Source organism: Myotis davidii, unplaced genomic scaffold (genome assembly GCF_000327345.1).
Source record: "Myotis davidii unplaced genomic scaffold, ASM32734v1 scaffold803, whole genome shotgun sequence".
NCBI classification, from domain to species: Eukaryota; Metazoa; Chordata; class Mammalia; order Chiroptera; family Vespertilionidae; genus Myotis; species Myotis davidii.
In genome coordinates, this window is record NW_006295567.1 from 3,734,207 (window position 1) to 3,761,909 (window position 27,703).

At 36.4% G+C, this 27,703-nt stretch overlaps 1 protein-coding gene across 1 annotated transcript in view; it reads right to left on the reverse strand.

Annotated features, from left to right (window-relative positions):
• Positions 1 to 27,703, reverse strand: part of ADGRB3 (adhesion G protein-coupled receptor B3) — a 669,006-nt gene that overhangs the window by 49,903 nt on the left and 591,400 nt on the right. The window contains exons 20-23 of the mRNA XM_006770359.2: positions 7,436 to 7,586; positions 4,611 to 4,680; positions 3,030 to 3,096; positions 640 to 725 (exon numbers count right to left, since the gene is read on the reverse strand). Of these exons, the coding sequence (XP_006770422.1) occupies positions 640 to 725; positions 3,030 to 3,096; positions 4,611 to 4,680; positions 7,436 to 7,586 (374 nt within the window). The remainder of the gene's footprint in view (positions 1 to 639; positions 726 to 3,029; positions 3,097 to 4,610; positions 4,681 to 7,435; positions 7,587 to 27,703) is intronic.

A 27,703-nucleotide genomic window follows, 5' to 3' on the forward strand; every position in this document is an offset into this window, starting at 1 on the left:
ATGCATTTATACTATAACCCTAAAAAGCTTCTATCAATCTGTTTATAAAATGTCATTGTCATTAGATATGGTGATAGTACAATAACAATAAAATGCTTTTCTAAATTTTATAAATGGTTAAAATGTGCAAGTGAAAATTACAAATCTCTTTCCAGGAAGTTATCATCAAAATGTCATATAGAATGAGAACAATGTTTCATAAATGGTTATTTCAAAAAATGTTCTGATATATATAATTAATCAAAGAAAATGCACTATTTCACCCTGCTAAGATTTGCTTGTCCCAATTGCATTGTGTCTCATACTGACATTATGTTCAGTCTACCCTCCTGTCCCTTGTGACCAAAACCAGGTGGCTTGTCCTCACGTAAGGACAAGTATTTTAAGTCTCGATAATCTTATCTTACACACAGGCTATGTACACAAACCCAGATTTTCTTAATGGTCTTTTTTAAGTTTTAGATTTTGGCTACATTACTTAAGAATAGCACATTGGAAACTTGCATGGCAGGATCTACCAAGACAGATTTGTTCATCAAGAACAAAATTCAAAGCACAGTCAAATGCAGTTGATGATCTGGAATCGGGGTATGGGATTCACTGGTAAAGAACCTTCAAAATCCACCAATTGCAGCTTACCCGGCTCTGTGTTTGAGCTTTTTATCTAGGATCCCATCTCTGGAAACAAGTTTATTAAATACCAAAATGCCAATCACCATGTTGACCTGTCAAACAGAAACAAAGGTTGACCTTTCAATGATAATGAAGGGAATCGGGTCCCTGTTTCTCCTGAAAACCCTCCTTTACAGACTCCCACTAGGAGGCCCTTCTCCAATATGCATAAGTATACAAAGGAATGTGGAACAATATAACAGTGGTGTGTTACTCTCAAGTTTTAAAGTGCAGTAGGTACATTTTATTTCCCCGTTTTGTAGTTAACACTGAGTACATGAACATTCAATTGCCTAACTTTTCATTGGTGCCATACTATGCCAATCTGGCATTCTTCTTTCTGAGTCACCCCTGAATAAAGTCTGTTGGCTAAATGAGTTTCACCCTATGCCTGAGAGTCAAAAGATTTTGAGTCTCACAGTGTGAGGCTGCCAAAGGTGCTAAGGACTAGTCATTGCCCCCAGCAGGGAGAACAGAATGCCTAATTTCCTACTTCTCCTGTGGGGTGGACAGCATTTTGGTGCACAGTTCTTTTCAAGACAAAGGAGAAAGCCTGTTCAACTCACCAGGATCCTTTAAAAGATGGATGCTAATACCACTTCCCATAATGTGCCTTATTCAACAGGTCTCAGCATTGCTAAGGCAGGTGAAATGAAATCACATACGTTTCTCTCTTAAGCAAAATAGTAAAAAGCTGCTGAGACAGCTGTGGTCTATTTGTAGCAGCCCATCATGAGGCACACCCAAGGTTTGTAACCTACTCACTTCCTGATCAAGGAATCCAGCTCCGCGCTGAAACCAAGATAATCAAGGAAAAACGCTTCTTCTTTTTGCCTTCCTACCCCTGACCCTCCACCATCAACAGAATCTTGGTGCAAATAGGTGAAGACTATATTGAAACTAGTTTTTCACAAGCAGGATGACTAGTTAAGAAAAAAAAAAAAACACAAAAATTCTACTTCCTTCAATACACTTTGGCCAAATGAAATATAAAGTTGAAATTTGTTCAACTGCTGGTGTAGGAAAGATCCAAAGCACCTGTTAGGAAGGACTTAGGAAGTGTCACTCTCATAACTTCCTGACAAGATACCATTTAATCAAGGGTCTGATCTTCTCATTATCTTAACTAAGAGAAAAAGTGTATTTCATGGATTCTATTAATTTCCAATTTAATCATGGGGAGATTCATCACCACCCCAAAACACACAATTTGGTCTTTCAAGTATACACAAACCCTTTGTTTCTTCATTTTAAGGTCATGTATATATTAACCTAGTAATTTAGGGATATAATTCCAGTGATTAAATAAAAATTCAATGCATCAGACAAAAATGTATCTAACAGTTCCAGTTTCCCTATGCTCTTCTTTAACACCCATGCCTAGATTTTGTTTTTCTTGTGAAATATTAATAGTTTCTGCTCTCTGTTATAGTTTAGTGGAGAGCAAATTTTAAAGGAAGAAAAAGTCACATTGAGTTATTAAGAAAGATGTTGCTAGCTTCCAATTTATTGAATGAGTTGTTCAATAAACCAAAGGGATCCAACTGCATAGCATATGAATCTTTGTATTTAATTCAGACCATTTCTTTACTCTCTTAGATTTTCCAAAGACTTATTGGACAAGAAAGATTTGTAATCAATAAATTCAGAGAGAGAGAAAGGCAAATTGGTAGGAATTTTTCATGTTCCTATAATTAAACACGTATAGGAATTATTTTGTAATTCCAAAGAGAAAAATTTTAAATCCTCATGCACAATATATGGCAGGGATTCTCAAGTAGGGGTGGTTTTTACGCCCAGAAATATTGGGAAATGTCTGGTTTAAATGAATATTTCTGATTGTTCAACTGGGGGTCGGGTACTATTGGTATCTAGTAGGTAGAGGCCAGGGAGGCTGCTGAACACCCTAAAACACACAAGACAGCCCCACAACAAAGAAATAGCTGATCTGAAATGTCTGCAGACTAAGGTTGGGAAACTCTGGTACAGGAATATATACATTTGCTCATTGATATTTGGTAGCAGCAGCAGTTATGAAGATTAAGAGATCTTAATAACTATGTAGATCAAACAGAATAGTATAAAGGTGAAAAGATCATAGATGAAATTCTACACATTAAAGAAGACTTTGTCAAAACTTACTCAAACACTTCACAAATAAGAAATTACTGTGAGAGAAATCCCATACTCCCACATTTTATATTCTTCAGTCTTCAAGATAAGAATATTTTAGAGTAATAAAGGACTGAATGGCAGTTGATATTCAAATTTCAATAACAATTCATTGAACTTTAAAATTCAATGAATTTTAGTCTTCCTTGGCTAAGAAAACAAAAGAAGGTGATTTTGACGTTTACCAGGACAACGGCAGCTGCAGGTCCTACAAACGCGTAGAGTAGTCCTCCTTCAAGAGAGAGCCAGCAGCTGGAAATAACATCAGATAGAAACTAACAAACATTAGTGATAAGTGTCAGCCATGGAGTGTGATGCAAATAACTTAAATAACACATTTAGCCTTGGAATTTTGGCAAGTTTCAAAGCTTTCTAATACACACACACACACACAGAAAGCAAAGATGTGGAAGAAGCTAAAATTAGAGCAATTCATGAGTGAGAAATGACATATACCTCTCATGGAAAAAAACTTTTATCATAAGGCCTTTCAGACAGTTAAAGCATTTTAGAGAAATTACTCTTGCTGTGAGATTTTTATATTGACTTCCAGTACAAAGGTGACTATTAAGTTTTGTAAAATGCTGCTTTCTATCCGTTATAGAATCTTTCCAATATCCTTTTAAGCAAGAACAGTGTGTTTTTAGAGTCAGACATGCCATTTACCCAATCCTCCTTGAGGCCATTGAGATACTGGGCGAAACTGACTTAAAAGCCATCATTACAGCAAACAGGTAATTTACAGTTTCCACGATTTTTTCTCTTCTAGTTTTACTTTTTCCCTAAACTACTGAGAAAATTCACTAAAGATAAGCTTTGATTATTAAATTAACCAAGAGATATAGGTTTGCATTGATAGGAACGTGGTAACCCATTTATATAAAAACATTTCATTCTCTCACAGCATAGGTACCTGAGGAGGGCATGGGGCTCATAATGGAGGTTTTGTGAGGTTTCATGAAGAAATGGGAAAGTGAAATAAGAATTCTGAACAATGCTGCAGCATTGATACCCTAACCTCTCTTCATCTGCACGTGCAAAATCCAGGAGAGTCAAAGGAGGAAAGCATGAGGGACCTACTAGTCACTGCTGATGTAAAGGGTCATGCCCACCATTTCACCCACCTTTTCAATGTTAATTTCAGTCCACAGAATTGACATGCTGCTTTCAAAATTAACAACAATTTAATAATAACTTGTTCGATATTTTTTCTCACAATAAACTTCTATATTGGTTGTGGTGGTGCTTACATGACTTTGGCATTTGTTAAAACTCACAGAACTCTAAACCTAATAGGGTAAATGTTACTCTATGTAAATTATACCCCAATTAACATTTTTAATCTAGAAATTATATATATATAAGCATTCAAAGTCTACATTTAGTTACTGTTCTTTACCATACAGCGTATGGATAAAATTCTGCTTTCCCACTTTGAACCTGACAATTTAATGTTAATTTTTAAAAATGAAATACCTGGAGAAAAAAGTCCTTCATCTGATAGAACACTTCAGTTTGCCGTTTGAGATTGCTACTAAATTTCTACTATGGTTTTGTGTAAATTAATCTTCAAGCTGATAACATTACTCATTGTACTGTATTTGGTTTTAATCAAAAGCTCCTTGAAATTTGGAATCATATCATCCATAATCCTACTTCTTTCCCCACCCCCAATACAATGCCTTTCAAAGACCAGATTCATACCAAAGGCGTCACTGATGATTTATTTAACTACAAACATGATTGATCACTGTGGATAGACTTACTAGTGATCAGTGCCATATCCTTTCGTCCTGGTGAAGCCTACTGATGTGGCCACTACTAATGCTGGTAAACCTGTAAGAAAAACATTGTCACACTTCACACTACGCCACAACCACCGTGCATACTGGCTCAAGAAAAGGTAGGACAAACTCGAATACTTAAATCAGAGGAATAGCTATAGATGAATCACTTCATAAGGTATGTCTCCATTACAAAATTTCTTTCAACTACAAAACTATGAGAGTGACAGCTGGGTTTTTAACTCAGTGCACTTTCTCTGATGTTGCTAGGTTACCACCACATTTGACATGAGTTTAAAAGAAACTAATAACAGAGATTTAGTATATCTTTTAAGTTATTTTTTCCCCCTAGGGGTTCACACTGTTATAAAGAAAAATTATAGTTATAAAATGAGAAAGGCAAAAAAAAAAAAAAAAGGATATCCTGGTGTGATAGAATATCACAGAAGTAGAACATTCAGTTGACCACATATTGATTCACAACCAAAGTGAATCTTATCACTTAACTCCTTATGTTTTACTTATAATAAGAATGTAGGAACAGGATTAAGGGCCCTAATTAATTACTTCTGTGCTTTCTGATTATTCCCCTTTAATAATCCTGAATGAAGATCAGAAAATATATGCCAGTTTCACAGACCTCTGGATAGGTATCACTCCATGCATTACTCAGTTCCTCTTGGAATTCACTTGCCTGCATACCTGCACCAATTTTGACCTAACATCTTTTAGTTATGTCTATATGAATCTACCTTACTCAAGTTCAATGGAACCTCCCTATGTTTTGGTAAAGAGAGCTTAGTCTAATCTATGTTGTTTATATTCTTTTTTTTAAGTTTTGGCCATGCCTTCTTTTCTGAAAGACCATGATTGTAAAATCTATTATCTAACTACCTTCTTGTATTCTCTCCATCCACCTTTTTTTTCTCCCTATCATTTTCCCTCCTTCCTGCTAGTGTCTTCCGAGTCTTTTTAAGTGGCATCATATTTCTTCATGAGATTTAATCACAAGAACGATGAAGAGCACTTCAAGAGACACACCATATTTTTAAACAAATACTGTAATAAAAGGGTAATGGGTAATATGCTAATTAGACCGGACATCTTTCAGACGTCCTTCCTGACCAAGCCGGGCCTGAGGGAAGCCAGTCCAGGTCCCAGGTGCCTGCGAATGGCCTGAGGGAAGCCAACCCGGGTCCTGGGTGCCTGCCAGCAGCTGGAGGAGGGAAGGAGCCCGGGTCCCGGGTGCTGGAGGGAAGCCTGTGCTGGCAGCTGGGGAAAGGAAGGCTTACTCTTGCATGAATTTTCGTGCATCGGGCCTCTAGTATATAAATAATTAAATCATGATATGCCATGTCATTAGTTGACTTTTTTAATTAACTAGAAAAATTTCATTAGGAAAAAACATTCTCTTGGGTCATAGCTGAAGAATTAATATTCTTCATCCTATACAATTTAGATTTTTAAATGATTTTCTAAATTTACTTTGACTTAATAAAACTAGTATGCCACCATTCTGCCCATTCACAGACTTCCTGATAATTTAGCACGATCAGTTTAGCACTTTTGTTACCCAGAGTCATTTAATACTACCTGTAAACTTGGAGACCAGCTGAAACCTACCCTTAAGATCTTTGGTAATGCTATTAAATAAGGTAGTTGCCAATCCTAACAATCGCCACTTAAAGGAAAGTCTTCTTAACTACAACCTACATGTCTTGGATCTATGGTACTAGTTGATGAAAAAATTCAATACCAGTCCAACTTTGAAAGGCCTTTGACATGAAATCCAGACAAAAATTTTATGAAAGTGTAAGTAGAATACATTTTCTAATTTCTTAATGGCATTCTCATTTATTCTATTAGGACAAAGAGCCTGAATACATTTATCAGACATGACAGACCCTTACTGAAACCTGATGGATAATCCTTAAGTCTTCTTGATCCTATTTTTCCCAGCATGAATTATTCTGGTAATGTAATAAATCCACTTATTTGTAGTTTTCCAGGCTCCCTCAAGCAACCCATTCTCCAGTCTCTGGTATATTCAGTATTTGTTGTATATTTGGTTCCAAGTTCTCAGTGTTTTTAGTGTAAGTCTTTTCAAACTCAAAGCAAACATCTTGGGATTTTTCTAAAACTGGTTTCTTAAACTAAACAAATTAATAAATTTTAATTAAACATTAGAATTGACCCTATGAAATGCACAGACTTTCAAGATGTCTAATTCATAAGACAATTTAAGAAAAAAAATTTCCTATTAAAGATGGGCAAAGAATTAATTAATTCTCAGTTTGTCAACAATTCTGCTTTTCCTTTGAGGCCCCAACTGACTATACATGAGGTTTCATTCAATCTCTAAGTGGGTTTTTCCCCGTGAGGTGAATAGCTGTAGTCTTTAATAGTTCTGAGTGCTCTTGGAATGAATTCCTCAGAGTTTTCTTGTGGGACGTACTTGACTAGTGTACATGACCTTGAGCCCTGAACATTTTAAAAGATTTTGCACTTTCAGAACATATCAGCATAGAACACTGCTTTTCTCAGCCTGTAGATACCTCAGGCCTCATCTTATACTACTCACTGATGATTACCAGCTATCTATGTAGTCATCCAATATGTATTCCTTGTTAAAGTTCCAAATGCCTAAAGAATGTTAAAAAATGGCCAACTTCATATATTTCCACTTCCATATATCAAATTACGTACAAATTAAAGTAGTCTTAGAATAATTATACTCTATTGCTTTATTATATAAGTATTCAAAGTCATCATAACAAGATCACAGAAGGGTTTATTATCATGCTTACCCCATCCAAGGCACAAAAAGCGTTTCCTTATAAGCCGTGTTCTGATTTTTCCAGTTACAGCCATATATGACTGCCAAGCCTCCGTCAAAACCCAACAGAATGAAGCCAAGAAGAAAAAGTGCAAAAATGCAGTGGTGGTTGTACAGATGCTCTGTGGAAACAAAAAAGACCCATGGTGATTATGGAGGGAATCATGTGTTCGTCAGGGGACTGTGAATCATTCCAATGCATTACTTTTATTTCAAATATCTACCTCCCCTCTGTGACAGAGTAATTATTTACAGAAATTAGAAACCCTGTGGTCTTTATGTATATAGTATGCATGATTAAAAAAAATTCTGTGTGTGTGTGTTCAATTTTTTATGAGAAGAAGCCTAAATGTAAATTTAAACTCCGGGGAAATTAAAATTACTGCTTTACTTGAATGTTTTCTTGAAATATAATTATGGAAATGGTCCTTTCTTTGGTTTAATTTAAGTTACAGACATCTCACATAATTCTTTGGGCTACATTCTTTATCCTTCTTTTTTGGCTGATAATTCTTTGTTGTTTTATCTGCGTGGAAGTTAAGATTACATAGCAACAGCCTTTGAAAAGGAAAAATTACTTTGCTTTTATACAAGTGTGATATTCAAGGTATAAGAACAAAGCATAAAATGGTTTGGCTAATGGCCTAGTACAAAATAACATGTATTTTAAAGCACTTAATACATTCTCTATGTCATTACATTTACATTACAATGTGTGTCTTAATCAAATCATTTTGAAAAGCTAATCTAGTCACTGGCAGTACACGGTCATGATTTCACAGATATTTTATGCAACTTAATCCCTCTGAATGTGCCAACCATTAGTTATTTGTGACTTGTCTGCAAAGATGAGCAACTTCATTTTGGTAAAGGTGGCTACTTATTTCACTATTGGTATAATTTCTTTGTGTAAATCTTGTTATAAAGCAAGTCTTTATAAACCAGAACTAGTAACCAAACTAATTTTCCCTTTGTCAGTTTCAGTCTTACTGTTTCTAAAAACTGAAGAGAGTAAAACCCAGTAGAACTAGAAAAAAATAAAAACTCATAGTAAAGAAATAAAAATACAACCTTCATCCTCTCACTTTCACTCCACACTGCTAAAGCAGAATTATCTTTTTAAAATTTAGGTCCAAATTATTCACATTATTTGCTTATTCTGGTGAAATTCGCCAGATGTTAATTTAGCTTTCCAATTCTTTTAATCCTATATAAAGAAATGTATCATATTCATCTCGCCAGATTGTTTTAATACTGAAGGATAATGTATAGAAGCTGAGTAGCACTGCGGTAGGCATTTAGCAAGTACCCAACTGACTATGACTATAATTATCATCATTTTTAATAGTACTAACAAAGGAGTTACCATTTTTTCAGTTTGCAATTTCTTTTTTCATACAGGACTTAAACCTACTTAGTACTTATGTTTATTCTTACAAAGATGATAACTCAGTATGATGAAGTATTGATTCCTAGCACCCTCTTCCTCACACCTTTACTCCTGTTTCAGGCATAATGTAGTAGCTTTAACCAACTGAGAGTCCCGCTATATGTGAGACATTGAGGTTTAAATTTAAATATCTACAGGATGACTACTTTGCTCATTCCTGATCTACAGTAGCTGATCTCAATTTGAATTTCAAAGACCTCTTCCATTCAATATCTGAAAACTAGTTATACTTTCTAATTCACGTGCTATTTCCTTCCACCAGTTTATCTAAATTGTGTGGGCTAACAAACCTATTCCTTCTCTATTTTTAAACTATCAATATAGGGTTATAAAAAACAGTGTAAAATGTTGAAATGTTAAGTAATAATTGCTGGAAGTCTTGCAATTTTATGATAACAAAATGCTCAAAGTCTCAATACAGAGACTTCTAATTTGCTTTCTATATATGATGTTTCCTGATACTTTAATTCTAATACAAATTGAAATACATGGAATTGGGGGATACTGACATTTATTTCAATAAATTCATGTCTCTCTGGACAACAATGGCTACAACGTGTGTGGGAAAATATATAGTAACTATATAAGAAAAACCCATTTCGATGGGTAACAGCATTTTACTATGGTCAGATGAATATTCATAAAGTCTTGAAATTGCTCCAAGTATGCAGGTAGACTATTTCAACCCAAGGCATGTATGGATTATAAAGGTTTAAAACCACAAAACTAATCTTACATGAAGAGTGTACCAAAATCTAAGATCCTGAGAAAGAAAACAAGCTATATTTTGCTTCATCATCATGTGAAGAATCAGTATAAAATCAGATACTCCACCTAAAGAAATGCACACTGATTTGTCTACTAACATGTTATATTTGCTAGACTATTGTCACCTGTCCTGTTCTTGTTACCACTGGCCCTACTGTCATGGCCTCCATAGTTAACAGCTTCTCACTCTCCGTGTGTCTGTTCTTTAATCACACCACAGCCAGGTCTTCACAGCTCACCATACCAAATATGAGATTTATGAACACCTCAAGCTCATCATCCTATGCTTCTGCTCCACCTGCTTTGTCAAATCCCAATCTGGTCCTGCTTTATAGCCAATGAGTGTGATTAACAAATATTGCACAACTTGAAAAGGTTTTTAAATTGGAAAACCGAGCACTGTTTATACCTCTCACCCTTGCGTATACCCTTCACTCCAAATCCTTAGAGACCACAGGAAAGGTTGCATAAGATAACTGGAAAGAAAAGTATAATCTGTGGTAGACCAGACACTGTCAGAAATGCCTAAAAAACAGAAAGCAGATGAGCTCCCATTGGAGGATACCACAACACAAAGCTAGATATTGGGAGCACAGATTAAGACATGGAAAGTGGGAGATTTAAGATACATAGATGACACAGAGGTCCTAAAATTGGTTTAAAAGTACTTCCAGAAGTATGAAATAGAGGAAACTGGGGGGAAAGGCAGCATTTAAGGAAATACTATGGGAAATTTTCTTAGGACTTCAAAGATCCTCTTGGCTAGAGGTTAAATTAAAGATGAAACACACACATACCCAAACACCCCCTCTAGATATATTGTGACAAAATTTGTGAACATCAAGAATAAAGAGAAAAATCTTAAAAAGCTGTCCAAGTCAAAAGAAATAAGACATCGGACTCCATGTGAGCAACCCAGGATACAAGACAATAGAATAGTATCTTTAACATTCTAAAGAAAAAAATAACTTTAAAGATAGAATTCTATACCCAGCCAAACTATTATTTGAGAGGCAGAAATAAAGACATTTTTAGAATCAAAAGGAACTTTGATGTTTACTATCTCAAGATTCTGTCTGAAAGAACTGCTGGACAATATAAACCAATATTAATCAGAAGAAATCCAGGAGGAAGGAATGAGATAAAAAAAAAAGTAAAAGAAGTAATGGGGAGCAAAGGAATAAAATACAATAAGTACAAATAAATGTTCACTATTTTAAAAATATGCAAATATTAATATTTACATTTTAAAATATAACCAGTTGGACATAAATACTAAAATAATATTAATGAGGGTTAAAAGGTGGGAGAGATGAAAGTTACCAGGGAGCAGGGGAAAATGAAAGTATGCTGAGCCTCTTTTTTTTGTTCTCAGGAATATTAGAGATACTGGTTAACTCTAGATGTTAGAAAGAAATGTTTGCTCATTTATGTTAACAATGTTTGCCTGCCTTTGCCTACCTTAACACTAGCCTTATGTAGAAAATGAAAATAGGCTATTTAAAGAAATCAGAAGAAATTTAATAAAGATAAAAGCGGAAATTAACAAAATAGAAAATTTTAAAAAACTTTAAAATTGATCTATAAAATCCAAGCTGATTTCAAAGGCTAATAAATGCCAGGTGGGTACTGATAATACCAAGGGGAGCCCTTTTTGAATTGTATGATTGTCTTACCACTATGCTGTCCACCTAAAATTAATATAAAATAATAATAAATGTAAACTGTAATTGAAAAAAGAGATTTATTTTTATTTTATGTTCTCTTTCTCCCAAGTACCCTACTAGATTTCATTTCTTAGCCCTGTGCAGGTAGGGAAGCATGTCACTGAGTTCTGGCCAAAGGTATATGGGTATCATTGATGTACACCACTTCTAGGTTATTCCCATAAAATGACCTATGAAGTCCTCCATGCTTTTACTCTTTCCTGATTAGTATCCAAACACAAAGCTTCAGTTAGGAGCTCTGAGGCCCCAGAAGACATTAAAGCCCCAAGATGAAAGAAATTTGTGACACTAGATGCACATATTAACTCTAGTTGCCACACATTAGACTGTGACATGAGCAAGAAATACTCTCATACCATATAAAGCCAAAAAAATAAATGTCACTTTGAAGTAAAAAAGGTAGGTAATAATAATGTTATTATTTTGTAAATCAATCAAAATTATAACTAATGTTTGTCAGATTGGCAAAAAATATATTTTTTAATGTGCCACCGAATTTTAGTAATTAGTTTATGTGTGCCATGAGATAAACAAAGGTTGAAAATCACTATATTAATTGAATTTTATAACTAGCCCTGGTGCCAGGGACACTGTATCAGTTTTCATTGAAATGTCATTTTAAAAAAAATTGTTTGAGGACAAATCAGAAAAAAAGAAACAGGACTAGGGTGAAAAAAAGTTTATCCATAATGAAAAAAGCATTTTTTATTTGTAGTAAGAACTATGCCTTCATCTTGAGCCAAAGGGCCTCAAAAAGTTCCAGGCCTCAAAAAAATGAAGGCAGGATGAGCTAAAGAAAATCTGGTTTTAGAAACAACAGCTGCTTATAAAGACTCTAGAGGCCCAGTGCATGAAATTTGTGCACTCAGAGTAGGTCCTCACCCCAGTCTGTACCCTCTCACAGTCCAGGAGCACTCGGTGGATGTCCAACTGATGGTTTAGGCCCGCTCCCCACGGGAGAGGCTCCTGCCACTACCGCTGTACTTGCCAGCAGTGAGCCTGGCTCAGGGCTTCTGGCTGGGTGGTGTTTCCCCTGTGGGAGTGGACTGACCACCAGGGGCAGCTCCTGCATTGAGCATCTGCCCCTTGATGGTCAGTGCATGTCATAGCAATCAGTTGTTCCGCTGCTTGGTCAATTTTCATATTAGCCTTTTATTATATAGGACTAGTGGCCCGGGGCACAAAAAATTGTGCACTCGGGGGGGGGGGGGCCCTCAGCCCGGCCTGTGCCCTCTCACAGTCTGGGACCCCTCAGTAGATAACACCCTGCTTGGCTTAGGCCTGCTCCCGGGTTGCAGAGGGCAGGCCCAATCCCTAGGTGCAGCTCCTGGTCGGGCTCAGAGCAGAGCTGATTGGGGCGTTGGGGCACTGCCCCGTCATGCACATCCCACTGGGGATGTGCCCGCAACCAAGGCACATGCCCTTGACCGGAATCGAACCCAGGACCCTTGAGTCCGCAGGCTGATGCTCTATCCACTGAGCCAAACTGGTTAGGGCCCATGTTCCTATTTCTCATTAGACTGATAAAAGACATCTGTTTTACTTATTTCAAATATTAATGATACTTTAATTCCAACTTGAAAACTATTATTACACTATTATAGTGATAAATTTCTTAAAGTGTGAATTATAATTATTTACTTTTTTTGTCTGGCAGATTTCCAAAAATTCTAATACCAAAATACTATGTTTACCTTATTCCCAACATTCAAATAAATCAGAAAAATGGTGTTCGCCTTTGAAAATAAGCAATTTTAGACACCTGCTTTATAAATATTTCAAAAAGCAAAAGAGAAAATGCTTTTGGTGAGAGACACATGATATTAAAAAAATCCTCCATGGAATACACAATATAGAGAAGTTTGCTTTTGCTAGAAATATAATAACTAGAAATTGAGGTAAATCATGTTAGGAGGATATTTTGAAACTCTAATAGTATCAATATCTGTATACTTTAACTGATGTATTTATGAATAAATCAGAAATTATTTGCAGTTATTGCAACATTTCAACAATTTTAGACAAACTGAAATAATTCCTCCATATGAAGCAATTCTTATTTGATCCATTTAGATAACTTCCTCCACTCATACTGATATGTCTGTAATAAATACATTAGAAATATGTATATCTTGCTATTCACATGGAAAAAACATATACAAGATACATATAATTCTGAGATACATTTGTAACTGTTTTCATATTAATGATCTTTGGGGGAAAATTCTGGTTCATCATCATAGTTATTTCAAAGATGGCCCTTTAAAAGCTATACTATAATTGTTTATTTACATTATTCAGAAAACACTAGTTATTACAGACTAAAATTGAATTATTCTGAGAGTGAAAATGATAATGGATAAAAAGGACTTTGCACAAAGATAATAATCACAAATAACAGGTGCTCAAAAATGACAGCTGTTAATAATACCGAAATTGAAAGCTTAATCAAATATGTGAATGATTTTTATTTGGCAAAACAAACATATTTGGAGATGTTTGACTGCATTCTAAGAGGTGATGAAAAACTAACTTATCAAGCACTTATTCTGCCTTAAACATCAATTTTGCAACAATGATGAAAAGTAAATATTTTATGAACAAAAAAATAAAGCTTAGACAGGTTAAATAACCTGTGTGAAGTTACACAGGTAGCCGATGAAAAAGCTTACGCTCTTTTCACCACGGTATGTTGCCTTTGCTGTGAAGTATCTTGATTGTGGTAATATTAATTTTAATATAGTTTAACTACATTCTTTAAGGCACCTCAAATACTTTTTAGAAAATTTTTATTTTTAATTTATTGTTATTGTTGAAAGTATTACAGATATTGCCTTTTCCCTCCTTCCCCCTACTGACACCCTCTCCTCCCCGCTCCCTCCCCAGGCCTTCACCACAATATTAGCTGTGTCCATGGGTTATGCATATACATGTAAGTTGTTTGGTTAATCTCTTCCCACCCCACCCCCTTCCCCCTGAGACTGGTCGGCCTGTTGCATGTTTCCATGTTTCTGGATCTATTTTGTTCATCAGTTTATTTTGTTCATTGGATTCCATGTGAAAGTGAGATCGTGTGATATTTGTCTTTCTCTTCTTAATTTCCAAAATACATAAAGTACTCATACAACTCAACAAAAGACAAAATATCCAATTAAAAATGGGCAGAGGATTTGAACAGACACTGCTCCAAAGAGGACATACAGATGGACAATAAACATATGAAAAAAATGCTCAAAGTTGCAAATCATCATAGATGCAAATTCAAACAACAATGAGGTACTTATCTCACACCTGCCAGAATACCTACCATCAACAAATGACAAGATAGCATGGATGGTGAAAAAAGGGGACCCTAATACACTACTGGCAAGAATGAAGGCTGGTACAACCACAATGTTAAATAGTGTGGAGTTTCCTAAAAAAATTAAAAATGGAATTGCCACTTGGCCCAGTGATCCCACTTCTAGGAATATATCCTAGGAAACCAGAAACACCAATCAGAAAGGATACATGCACCCTTATGTTCACAGCACCATTACCTATAATAGCTAAGATCTGGAAACTGCCCAAGTACCCATTAGTAGATGAGTGGATAAAAAGGCTGTGGCTATTCCACATTTACACCATGGAATACTATGTACCTCAAATACTTTTTGAAATAAAATAGTGTGTAGCTAGTAAATAGATGTTATGGTAAACAAACAAATGATATTACATGATGGAGCCTCATTGTCCAAATCACAACCAACTAAAAACAACAACAACAAAATCCAACATTTAAAAGTAGAGTTTTGGTACATAGACTCCATCAACATATGGACAAATGTCATATGTTGAGGTTATCAGGATACGTCACCACAGTCCAAATGAGAGGAATTATTAAAACTAGTGGGTGTGGGGAGGCATGAGACTTGGTTGGAAAGTTTGTAAGAAGGACATTCCGAGAAAAGGGAAGTGTGCGGAAATCTGCCCAGCCTGTTATCAGAATTCGGACTTAGGGGAGTGCCGAAGGTGGTGCCTCTAATTATTCCTTGACCTTTCCAAACAAGTCTGTGCATGTGCAGACCCCCAGGTGTTTACTGGAATCCTTATGCCTAATCTTTGTGTGTCCTTGCTTAAAGGAGACTACAAACACACATGCCCTCCCAAAATTACTTACCCTACTGATTGTATCTAAAAGATAAACTTTATCTCAAATTGTTGCTACAATAAAAGCCTAACAAGGCAGGCAATCGAGGCTGTCTGGTTCCTTTAGCCAGGCAGTCCCTTAGTCCTCTCTTTCACAGCAAACAGTTGTGTCAGAGTAATCAGTTATTCATCGCTCAGGTCTACTGGTCAGCCCTGGCAAATGGGCACTGTGACCTATGGTCAACATTTCATTAAATGAAATGAAATGTTCTATGTATTAAGGATTTAATCAGAGGCTTTTTGTTATGCCACTTTATTCAACCTCCCTTATTCCACAGCTTCTGTGAAATGCTACATCAACAGCTGTATCATTTGTAGACAACTGACAAATGTGTCTCACAGACCCAAACATTTAGCATTTTCTCTCTGTGTGTACTGGAAACTATCAATTGAATATATATGATGGGCTTTTAGTTCTTTCTTAAAAACTCTTGGTTTACTATTTAACAGAGGTTGCAATACTTGATTTTAAAGCTATGGCACAAAACTATGATGAGAAACATCCTATGATCCACTTTTTGTGAAAAATGTTGGAAGTTATTTTCTGCATTATCAAAATCTCTGTCATAACACTGGCCCTTATAAGTAAAAGAAATTGCTAATATGAAGTCATTTATGATATTAAATAGTTAATGAATAAATAATCAATTCAAGCAGTTTATAAATATGAGTACCTCAGACAATAATAACATATGGGTTAGATTTTATAATTTAATATTAAAATAAAGTGGCACTAATAAAAAGAAAAATACTAGAAAGATGTCAATAGAGATAAAAATTGGTTCCACAGATGTCGAAAAAATGTGTCTTGCAGAAAACATGTTCATAATTTGAAAACCTTCGAAAGTTTGTCACACATAACAGGAAAATCTGATTCTTGGAAATGTGTCCTTTGGGAATCCAAACATGTGTACACCATGCATGGCAGATGTTTCATTATATACTGTTATCTCCAGGCTTAGGAGATAACAACTTTATTCAAAATGAAATATACTTAAAGTCATTTGCTAAATTAGGCCAAGAGTTCAATTAAAGCTTTACTAGTAATTCAAAATGTGTTATAAGCTCAAATGAATTAATTAGCACTGTGTTCTATACCTGTAGAAGGAATATTTTATCAGTGGGTTTATAGCTCTGATGTAAGCAAGCACCATAAAGGGTCACTCAAAAAGAGGGATAATAGTAATGCATCCATAAAGCTGCCTTCAACTTGTAACAAGTGAGCAAACAAAACTCTGTCACCCTGTTGCTGGGGTGTCTAAGCTTTGAAAATATTTCTTTGATGACTGGGAAGGCAGAGGAAGGTAATGCTTTCCTATCAAGACCTTTATTTATTCTGCTTATCAAGTGTAATCAACAGTCTATTTTGTGTCACAAGACTTTTTAAATGTGGAATGAAACCAATTTTGGATGAAATGGTCTTCGGTCTGAGAGATAGGCTAGTATTTCTCAACTTTGGTTGCACAACGGTATAACCTGGGAAGCTCTAAAAAACTGAGTATCAACGTTACCCCCTAAGTTTCTGATGTAATTGTCCAGGTGCAGCCTGAGTGTTAGAACGGTTACGGCTCCTCAGATGATTCTAATGTTCACCAGGGTTCACAACCAGCAACTTACACAGTCATGACTGACTCTTGGCAACTGAAGCTTACCAATCGAGTGGCCTTGAACCAAGTATTCAGCTTCTCACAGCCTTAATCTTTCATCTGTCAGATGGGAGTGAAAATATTCCCACATAGGGTCATCTTAAAATTACAAATAATAAGTGTAAGTGCTTAGCTCTCACTAGGTTTTAAAAAGTATTAACAATAATGACTATGTACACAAATTCTCAACCTATTATAGTAACTTATCTAGATTTAGCCAGTTCCTAAAATTCTAGAAAGAGTAACAAAATGGAGGTCTCTGCTATACATTCATATTTTAATTTAGGACGCCATCCGAACTGATGGACATCTTCATAAAGCCCACTTTGAAAACAAAATCAAATAGCTAACAATGAAAGGTATAAAAAAAAAAGGCAAAAAATAGAGTAATGTTGTCATTGATGGTGTGTAGGAGGGAGGCAAACTATCATTTGACTGGGTCCTCTGAACTTCTCCAGAACCCTGAGGAAAATACCTGCCGTTGAACCACACTACAGGTGAATTGTGCTAAATGACATTACTGGGCCAGTTATGAAACTCTGAGGATCATGACTTGTGGAGATCTCAAAGAACTTGTACTCCAAAGTACCAACTTTAACCCTGAGATAAGAGACTCCCAATTGTGCCTACCTTTCAAACCCCTATCTGCTTCTATCTGAGCCATCCAATCCCAGATATTTCAAGCCCAACATGTCTTAAAGTGAACTCGTCACACTTCCTCTTAAGACAGTTCCTCCTTTTGTGAAAGAGCACCGTCATCCACAACCAAGAACCTAAACATTGTCCTTGTCATTCACCCATTACCAATTCCTGTTTGACTATAATTAATAATAATACTTCTTACCTCTGTTTGCATGACCCTAGATGACCCTGAACTAGTAGTGAGAGAGTGATATTTCCTGGGAGAGATCACCCTTCTGTTGGCTCTACTTCTCTTGGCAGGAATAAAGTAACAGCTCCAGAGCTGGGTATGGCAAGATTCCCCTGCCCCCTCCCCTGAACAAGTTAATAACAGAAAGATCTTAGAATACATCTGGCATACACTACGTGATAAATATACATATAAATTGTAGTTATCATTACTTCTACAATTATTAGAAGGAAAGGTGGGTATGTGATATATTTTTACAATGAGAGGTATTAAAGTATGTTTACATGTTAAGGAAAGGAACAGATAGAGAGAAATTGTGAGTCAGGAGTGAGAGGACTACAACTACTGGAAAAGCGTGATAGAAATGAATTCTAAAGTATATGAGAAGAACTGGCCTTGGATAAGAAGAGAGTCTTCCCTTGATTTCTCTTGATTTAAAACAGGTAGGAAAGTGGGATTACTGGGTCAATTATCCCACTTATAGGAATATAGTCCAAGAAATCAGAAATACCAGTCAGAAAGGACATATACACCCCTATGATCATAGCAGCACAATTTGTAATAGCTAAGATTTGGAAATAGCCTAAGTGCCCATTAGCAGATGAGTGGGATTAAAAAACTGTGGTACATCTGCACAATAGAATACTATGCTGTAGTAAAAAAGAAAGAATGCTTACTATTTGCAACAGCATGGATGGATAAGGAGAGCATTATGCTAAGCAAAATAAGCCAGTTGGAGAAAGATAAATACCACATGATCTCACTCATCTGTGGAATACAATCAACAACATAAACTGATGAACAAAAATAAATCTAGAATAGAGAAACGTCAAACCCCAGAGGGAAGGTGGGGGCCGAGGGGTGGGGTGCAGGTAAAAGATCAACCAAAGGATTTGAATGCATGCATATAAGCATAACCAATGGACACAGACATTAGTGGGGGTGGGGTGAGGGCATGTGCTGGGGGGTGGGAGTGGCCAGGGAGAGGTCAATGGGGGAAAAAGGAGACATGTGTAAGACTTTAAACAATAAAGAATTAAAAAAAAAAACAGGTAGGAAAGAAGAAAAATTGGTGTAAATATAGAAAAGTTAGCATACTTCCTGGTGGGAAGGTAAAATTTTTCCATCTGACGAAAAGTTACCAAATTCTTTTGCGAGTAGGAGCTGAGTTAATTGCTAATGCTAAAGATGTAGGAGGGAAATCAGAGGTTTGAGTACACACGAACAGATTGGAAATTCTCTTTGTTGAGAACTAGAAAGCCAGATAACATGAAATTGCCAGGAAGCACTGAAGCTTCTGTTGAGCTGTGTGATCATGCATTTATGAGTTCATTACCACTGGGAAACCAAAGGCCCACTGCACATATCCCATCGAACTCTAAAGCATGGTTTCCAGTGCCGAACAAAAGTAGAAAACTACTGGCTTTTCTGTTTTCCTGTTTGGGTTTTCTCTGGGTTTCTTTTTTTAAATATATCTTATTGATTTTTTACAGAGAGGAAGGGGGAGAGATAAAGAGTTAGAAACATCGATGAGAGAGAAACGTCAATCAGCTGCCTCCTGCACATCTCCTACTGGGGATGTGCCTGCAACCCAGGTACATGCCCCTGACCGGAATCGAACCTGGGGCCTTTTAGTCCGCAGGCCAACGCTCTATCCACTGAGCCAAACCAGTTTCAGCTAGGTTTCTTTTTTATTGGTTTCCCAGTACATGGTGCCATGTTCTTTAACCTTGGACTTCTTATGACACACTCCTTGCCACTGCGTGCCATAAGACATAAACCAGCTCTAGGAAACCATTCAACTATTGCTAAGAACAAATCAAAATTTCAGTCCATGCACTGGGAAATGCTGAAATCACATTGCAGCAATTCCCTTATTCTGAAGCAAGATTGAAGGTGTCTCAGACTGCTTCTTATCTTTTAATAAACAATTACCTTTGAAAGTTTGGAACCCTACCAAGCTAGGTTCTCAGTTTCTCAGCATGTGGAACAGACAACTATGGTCAGAATACTGTAGCCCAGATTGGACATAAATAACATGTAGCAAAATAAACTATTTCTAGTACCATTACTTTTATAAGTACTGACTATAAATACCTTTTTGGAAGACATTTATTTATTGGGAAAGAATAGCTCAGCCCAGATACACCCTAGGTGATCTTTTTTTCTTTACCATGTCTTCATGGGTTTTGTCCTTGGCTCCTCAAGGACAAAACATTCATTGGGTAGTCAGTGTACAAAAAATCCTGCTTTAGGTAAGTTAGAAATGTTTCAAACAGCTTAAAATATGTACGTATAAAAACACATCTAAGTAATTATGACAAATGCATGTATTTAGAATGCATTATTGGAATGAGCAAAATAAAAAAGATAAGGACACTTCAAATTCTGAATTTACATTTTTTCTTTTGTATAAAAAAGTCTATTTCTTCAAATTACTGAATTTCTTTTATCAATACAGAATATAGCTGCATTTACTATCATAATTCACTTTAAAATCTGGAGCCTAAGTGAGACTAGCAAAAAATCAGCTGAAAAAAGGAAGGAAGCACAGTTCACCTCTGAACAATGGGGTTGGGGCACTGAGCCCCAAACCCGCCCTGCCTCATGCAGCTGAAAATCTGCATATAACTTTTGACTCCCCCAAAACTTGATTATTAATAGCCTATTGATAACATAAGCAGTCAATTAACACATATTTTGCATGTTATATGTATTATATATTGTATTAATATAATAAAGTAAGCTAGAGAAAAGAAAATATCAGGAAAATCCTAAGAAAAGGAAATTAAATTTACAATATTTAGTGAGGACAAAATCTGACTATAAGTGGACCTGTGCAGTTCAAACCTGTGTTTTTCAAGGGTCAACTCTAAAACATTATTTTCAGAGCTTTAAAAAGTTAGCAGCATATATAACATAATGGCCTCTAACTTCATCTAGAAATGTTGACAGCTGGGTCACAATGTTTCTGGGCTGAGCCAAAGCTTTATCTTTAGTCTCTTTGGTTTGGTTTCAATATGACATGACATGCTTTATACCATTTCATCTTATGATATTTAACATTTTTATTTAAAACCAAAACAGCAACAAGAAAAGAAAAGCAAAATTCAAGACCATTAAGTCAAAAATAGATCTTACAAAATATTTTAAGAATAGTCTTTTATTCTTATATCATGGCTCTAAATTATACAGTTGAAAATAATGTGGATTAGCTGGGAAACTCCCTCCATTTTTAACCCAAGCATAACGGCAGTGGAGAGAGGGAGAGAGAGAGGGAGATATCTGGGCCCGAGGTTGAGAGGGAAAGGGTGAAGAGGGTGGAGTAGGAGTTGAAATGTGTCCCGGTCTTCTCCAGAGGGCTATAATTTCATTCTCCTCTTTTAAAGAGGGTTAAAACTGTTCCTCTCAACCCACCTCCAACCTTGCCTCCTTTTATTCTTCACCATACAATTTTTGCCTTCTGAGGAGAGGCGTGGCTGTGGTCAAAGTTAGTATTGGAGCAGGAAAGAGAGAAGAACAAGAATCCAATTACATCCAGCAGCCTGTCCTCCCTTTTTGACCACAATGTCTTCATGCCAGGCTTCCACAAGGAAGAGAGCTGCTGCAGAATCAACTAGATTCCAATGAGCCCAATGCTCTAAGGATCGTTTCAAATCAAGCTTTATAAATAATGTCTATCTTATCTGAGTATCTACTTATCTTCTTCAATTCAACTGGACTATCCCAAGTATATATTTCTAAGAGACATCAAGCTATGATTCAATAGATCACGCTCAATGACAGTTTCTCAATGCATGAAATATTCCCTTGTAGTAAATGAAGCACTTTCAGAAGAATACACATTCTTTAGGGTTTCTAGGATGCTATTTAATGCACGACTATAGCAAATGATGGTTGCATCTCCAAATATTGCAACCATTTTTTTTCTTTCCATGAAGTCAAAGTCACTTTCTCCTGTAATTATCACATTATGTGATGGAAACTTTTATTTTTATGACTATTTTATAGATTATAGCTTCTAAGCGTTGGGAGTTTGTTTTCTTTTTTAATTCCAGTGGAATACCTGCACATGGATTTTATCCAAGAAATATTTGTTCTTTGAAAAAAGTAAGAAATTACCTGTTATCAGTCATTTCAAATGAGATTTTGGTCTGATTATGCATGCTATTGCTTAGTGGTGATTAAATCCCAAGAGTTTTCCATCATCATTATTGTAAAGATGATTAGCTTCTCCCAATATTTTTTCGCTCTTTGCCCTCATAACAGAATCTTTAAAAATATCACCTGGATACATAGGACTTCAGAATAAATTTCCCATCCTTCCTTTTAAGGTCATATAATTAGATCCTTGCCAATGGAATATAAGAGAATAGTACGGAAACGTGGGAAAGTCTTCTCTCTCCCTTTTCCTCTTCATTGTCAGATGAAATGTCTACATGACGGCTGGAACTAGAGCAGCATTATTGGACACTGAAGTGAAAATTGCAAATTTAGTAAGGCAGAAAATTTTGTTAGGAAATTGGTACCTAATGACCATGGAGCTGCCTACATTTACATGAGAATAAAATAAATTTTTATCTTTTTTATATCACTATAGTTTTGGGTTTTCTTATAACTGAAAGCCAAAGTTAAGACTAAATGTTTCATTTGGTAATATATAGAAGACTTGAATCTTGTGTGTGCCCAGACTGAGGATTGATCCCGTAACCTTGGCATACTGGGACAACAGTCCAACCAACTGAGCTACCTGGCCAGGGCAAGACAGACTTGAATTATTATGCTCTTAATTAATAAAATATTAACTTAAAAATTAAATTAAAATTAATTAAATGCCGTGCTTGAGTAAATGCAATCTATAAACCAACAAGAATATTTTCCAAGCTCTGAAATAATCCAAATATTTACACTTCATTTAATAGTGTCTGACCATACTTTCCTCAATTTCACTAAATGCACTTTCACTCAGCAAAAAATGGTATTTGTAAAGTGTGGTAGATTTTACACAGTACTTTAATACCCACTATCTCAAATTGATTCTTAGGCTCAATAGATTTTATGGATGAATAAGTCATGCCCATTGAAACTGAATGTCTTGAGCAAAGTCACATGGGACAGGGAGAGCAGGACCCACAATCATGCCCTATGATTTACTCCAGGTTTCATTTGCTCTCCTCCACACCAAATGGTTTTAGTAGATCTGTTTGAATTGGAAATGACAGTTATCATCTAAAATTATTATACGGGAGCAGCTTCTAGACATCTAAAACTTCTTGGCACACAAAATTCTCACTTTGCTCCTCCCTGAACCTCCAGACCACTTATTTGCAATTGGGAGCTCTGTGACAGAGAAAGAGTAACATTTGTGCCAGACACCTACTCTGCTTACCCTCCACCAGCAGGGCCTCTTCTCCTACTTCTTCTCCTGCTTCTTCCACTGAGATGCCCAGTGGGCCTGGGCTATTGCAATGAATCAGAGCAATTACGTGTGTGACCCCTCTGATATCTTTACCACAAGATCTTGGACCCCGAACTTGAGAGGGCTCATGAGGAAAAAAAAAATCTTAGTTTTGTAATAATAAAAACAGACATGAACACAAAGAAGAGGAAACATTGGAGGGGAATATGGAAAAACAGGTAATTTAAGGCAGACCGAGGTCAAACAGAGAACTTTCAAAAGTGTGGGAGAAAGAGAAAGGGGAGCAATGTTGTTATAAGTAACCCCAATTTACTGTTATTCCAAATAGGATGTTGTAGAAACTCAAAATGTACTAGTATTCAATGTACTCAAAAACCACAAATTATGATCCTTCACATTTTTTTTAACTCAACTTATTTTTTATGTGGACCGCTCAAGCATGGACAAATTTCTTAGGTTTGTTTAAAATGTAGCGCTTGGCAAAATCCATAAGAAATTTGACTCCACTACATTTTTAATCATTTGCAAAATAGTTAGTTCTTTAATATCACAACTTTATAGAAGACAACGAAATTAAGACAGATTTTAGGATCAAATACAAGTTAACAAAAAGAAGTAATTACTGGGAATGCACTGCAGCTGTACTTACTACTCAATTTTGAAACTAGAGTATGAAGATAATTGGGAAATGAAATCGGAGGTGGTTAAAAAAAAAGTTTATTTTTACAACTATAACTACTACAATGTTTTGAGAACCAAACAGAGAATAAAAGGAGCGAGTAGCAGACTTGTAAACCAGGAACTGCAGTGCAATGTGACAGAAGCTAAAATAAGAAACTGTGACCTCAAGGTGAATAGAACAAATATGTTAGAATACTCTGGCAAATCTTGCTTGATCTCCAAAGTCTGTATTTTCACAGCTTGTTTAACCGTCTGTTTATACCACCCCCGCTCCTCCACCACATACATTAAGATGCAAGTAACAGAGAGGGAGCTTCCACTTGCTATTATTTTGTTGCTGTTTATCATTGCCGCCCCAGAACTGAGCACTCACCCTGATCTGTGAGAGAATGAGTGAACTGCTGGGGGAATAAACACTCTGTCTTTGGGCTGCTGTATTTATAGTTATTGATGTGCCTGGCTTATCTCCCTTAATGTAAGTTTCCTGAAGAAGCTCTATATCCAGTTCATTTCTTGCTATATTACTGTGCCTGGCACACAGGTTCTCAACTTAATGAATCCATGAATACATGTTCTTGTTTTTCTCACGATTAAGAAGAGGCAACATGTTGCTCTATATATGATAGAGACTGAAGACTTTGGATAACATCAAAAAAGAACAAAGATGCTGGTGGTCTTGTTTTAAAAAAGAAATTGTGTTGGATGGCAATACAGCAAGATGGCATTGGGCCGATGCAGATAATGCCATGATGTGCTGGGTAATTTATTAATATACTCTGAATTTCTGTGATGTGAAAGAAAATTCATAACTTTCTAATCCCCATCCCAACATCAACATATATCTAGAATCAATAGTTACAAGCAATGGGAGGGCTTGAAAAAATAAGTGAAAACTCTGTGATCAAGATGATAGCAGAATGTTGACTATTTACATAAGCCTGAGGCCTCTTCAGCTAGACTGCCACAACTATGACCATGGCTGTAGGTCTGGGCCTTATGTGAGCAACTTGGTTTCTTTGTCCTCCCACCCCCAAACTTTGACATCCTACTCTTAATTGGACCCAAGTAACTGTGAAGGAACTGATGTGTTGAAAGGATTAAGAGTGAGCCTCCCCCAGATGTGCCACTTTGGCATGTGAACTATTTTCAGTCAAAAGCAATCAAGACTCAGAAGATTAAAGAAAAACTTTTACCACTCCCTTAACTACCAAAAAGAATTTAGATAGAGAGCTCAGGAGAAAAAAAAAAAAAAGCTATTACCAGAGATAACTTTTTTCTCTGGATGACCTATCTGTGGCAGGGCAAACATCTAATTACTAAACATCTGTTCTTATCTCCCTGTGAATTACCCTCCTTCCCTCCGCAGCTCCAGGCCCCCTATCCCATCTTCAGCTCAGGATGGCATATCAACCTCAACTGCCCGACTTGTCCTTGGGTCTCACATTCTTCTGGGGCCTGCATACGTATGTAATTAGTTTTTCTCCTATGAATGTCTTATGTTAATTTGATTATTAGACCAGCACTCCCAACTGAGGTCTATTCTGAGTTCATCTTGTATGATGTGCGAGCCATTGTGAATGAAAAAGGGGCCACGTACTAAACCTGACAAGCTCCGGGGAGGCCAGCATGGTGGGCCTTACAAACTCAGAGCCGGAAAGTAACCACATAGGATAATCTGCATATAAAACTTCCCAAAAGGGGGTCATGGTGGGCACTCATGTGCTAAGCCTGTAGCTTCCTTGACAAAGGCCCATCTTTAAGTGAGCCTGTCGATTGTCTTTTTGCCTCTAAGATAACACACCTTTGAAAGGTCAGAGTTATTCTCTCAAAGGTACAATGGCTAGCACCAGAGCATGAGACCACAGAACCCCTCACTGTTATCATATTGCCTGCATACACCATCTCTCTATGCTGTAAATGTTAACTACCCTATACCCACCAAGGTAAAAGGAGTCTCGCTCTGTTTTGTTTTTTATCCAATCCCAGAGAATTCCCTTTGCTTTCTCCCACACCCTTAATTTACCGCCAACTGACTTTTTCCATCACCATTTATCCCCCTTATACCCTCTTCCATCTCCTCCACCAATCCCCTTCACCCCCCACAATCACTACACTGTTGTCCCTGTCTACGAGTTTCTTTCTTTCCTTTTCTTTCTTTCTTTCTTTCTTTCTTTCTTTCTTTCTTTCTTTCTTTCTTTCTTTCTTTCTTTCTTCTTTCTTTCTTCCTTCCTTCCTTTTTCTCACATCCACTCCCCACATGCCACTCCCTCTGAGTAGAAAGCTCCCCCCCCACCCTCCACCAGAGTTGCCTACCTGCTCTCTATGAGCCTGTCTCTATTTTGCTGGTTAGTTCAGTTTGTTAGTTAATTTCCACATATGAGTGAAATCATATGGCACTTGTATTTATCTGACTGGCTTATTTCACTTAGTATAATGTTCTCCAGGTCCACCCATGCTGTTGTAAAGAGTAAAATTTTCTTCCTTTTAATGGCTGACTAGTATTTCATTGCATAAATGTACTATAGCTGTTTTATCCACTCCCCTACTGATGGACACTTGGGCTGCTTCTAATCTTAGCTATTATAACGAAAGCTGCAATGAACAAAGAGGTGCATATGTCCTTTCAAATTAATATTTTGGGTTTCTTCAGGTAAATTCCCAGAAGTAAAATTGCTGGGTCATAAGGCAATTCCATTTTTAATTTTTTAAGGCAACTCCATACTGCTTTCTACAGGGGCTGTACCAATCTGCATTCCCACCTCCAGTGCACAAGGGTTCCCTTTTCTCCACATCCTCAGCAACACTTGTTTGTTGATTTGCTGATTAAAGCTACTGTGATAGGTATGAGGTGATAACTCATTATGGTTTTAATTTGCATTTCTTTGATGATTATTGATGGTGAATCTTTTTATATATCTATTGGCCATGTGTATAACTTCTTTGGAGAAGTGTCTATTCAGGACCTTTGCCCACTTTTAAATTGGGTTGCTTGTTGTTGTTTATGGTGTTGAATTTTATAAGTTCTTTATAAATTTTGGATATTAACCCCATATCAGATTTATCAGCTAATATGGGTCCATTCAGTGGGCTGTCTTTTCATTTTGTTGATGGTTTCCTTTGCTTTGCAAAAAAACGTTTTAATCTGATGTAGTCCCATTTGTTTAGTTTTTCTTTTGTTTCCCCTGCTCAAGGAGATATACCAGAAAAAAATATCGCTATGAGAAATGTTGAGAATTTATTGCCTATGTTTTCTTCTGTGATTTTTATGGTTTCAAGTCTAACATTTAAGTCTTTAATCCATTTTGAGTTTATTCTACCACCAATAGATTTTATGTGATCCTCCCTATACCACCTCTTTTGATTCTAATGTATAAATTAAGTTGCAAAGTTGCCATTCTGTGGAGCATGTTCTCAACCCATTGAGATTTTGCTCCCTGGCAAATGTCAGTTTGACTCAAACTCATAAAAATTCTCCACAGGTTTGGATGT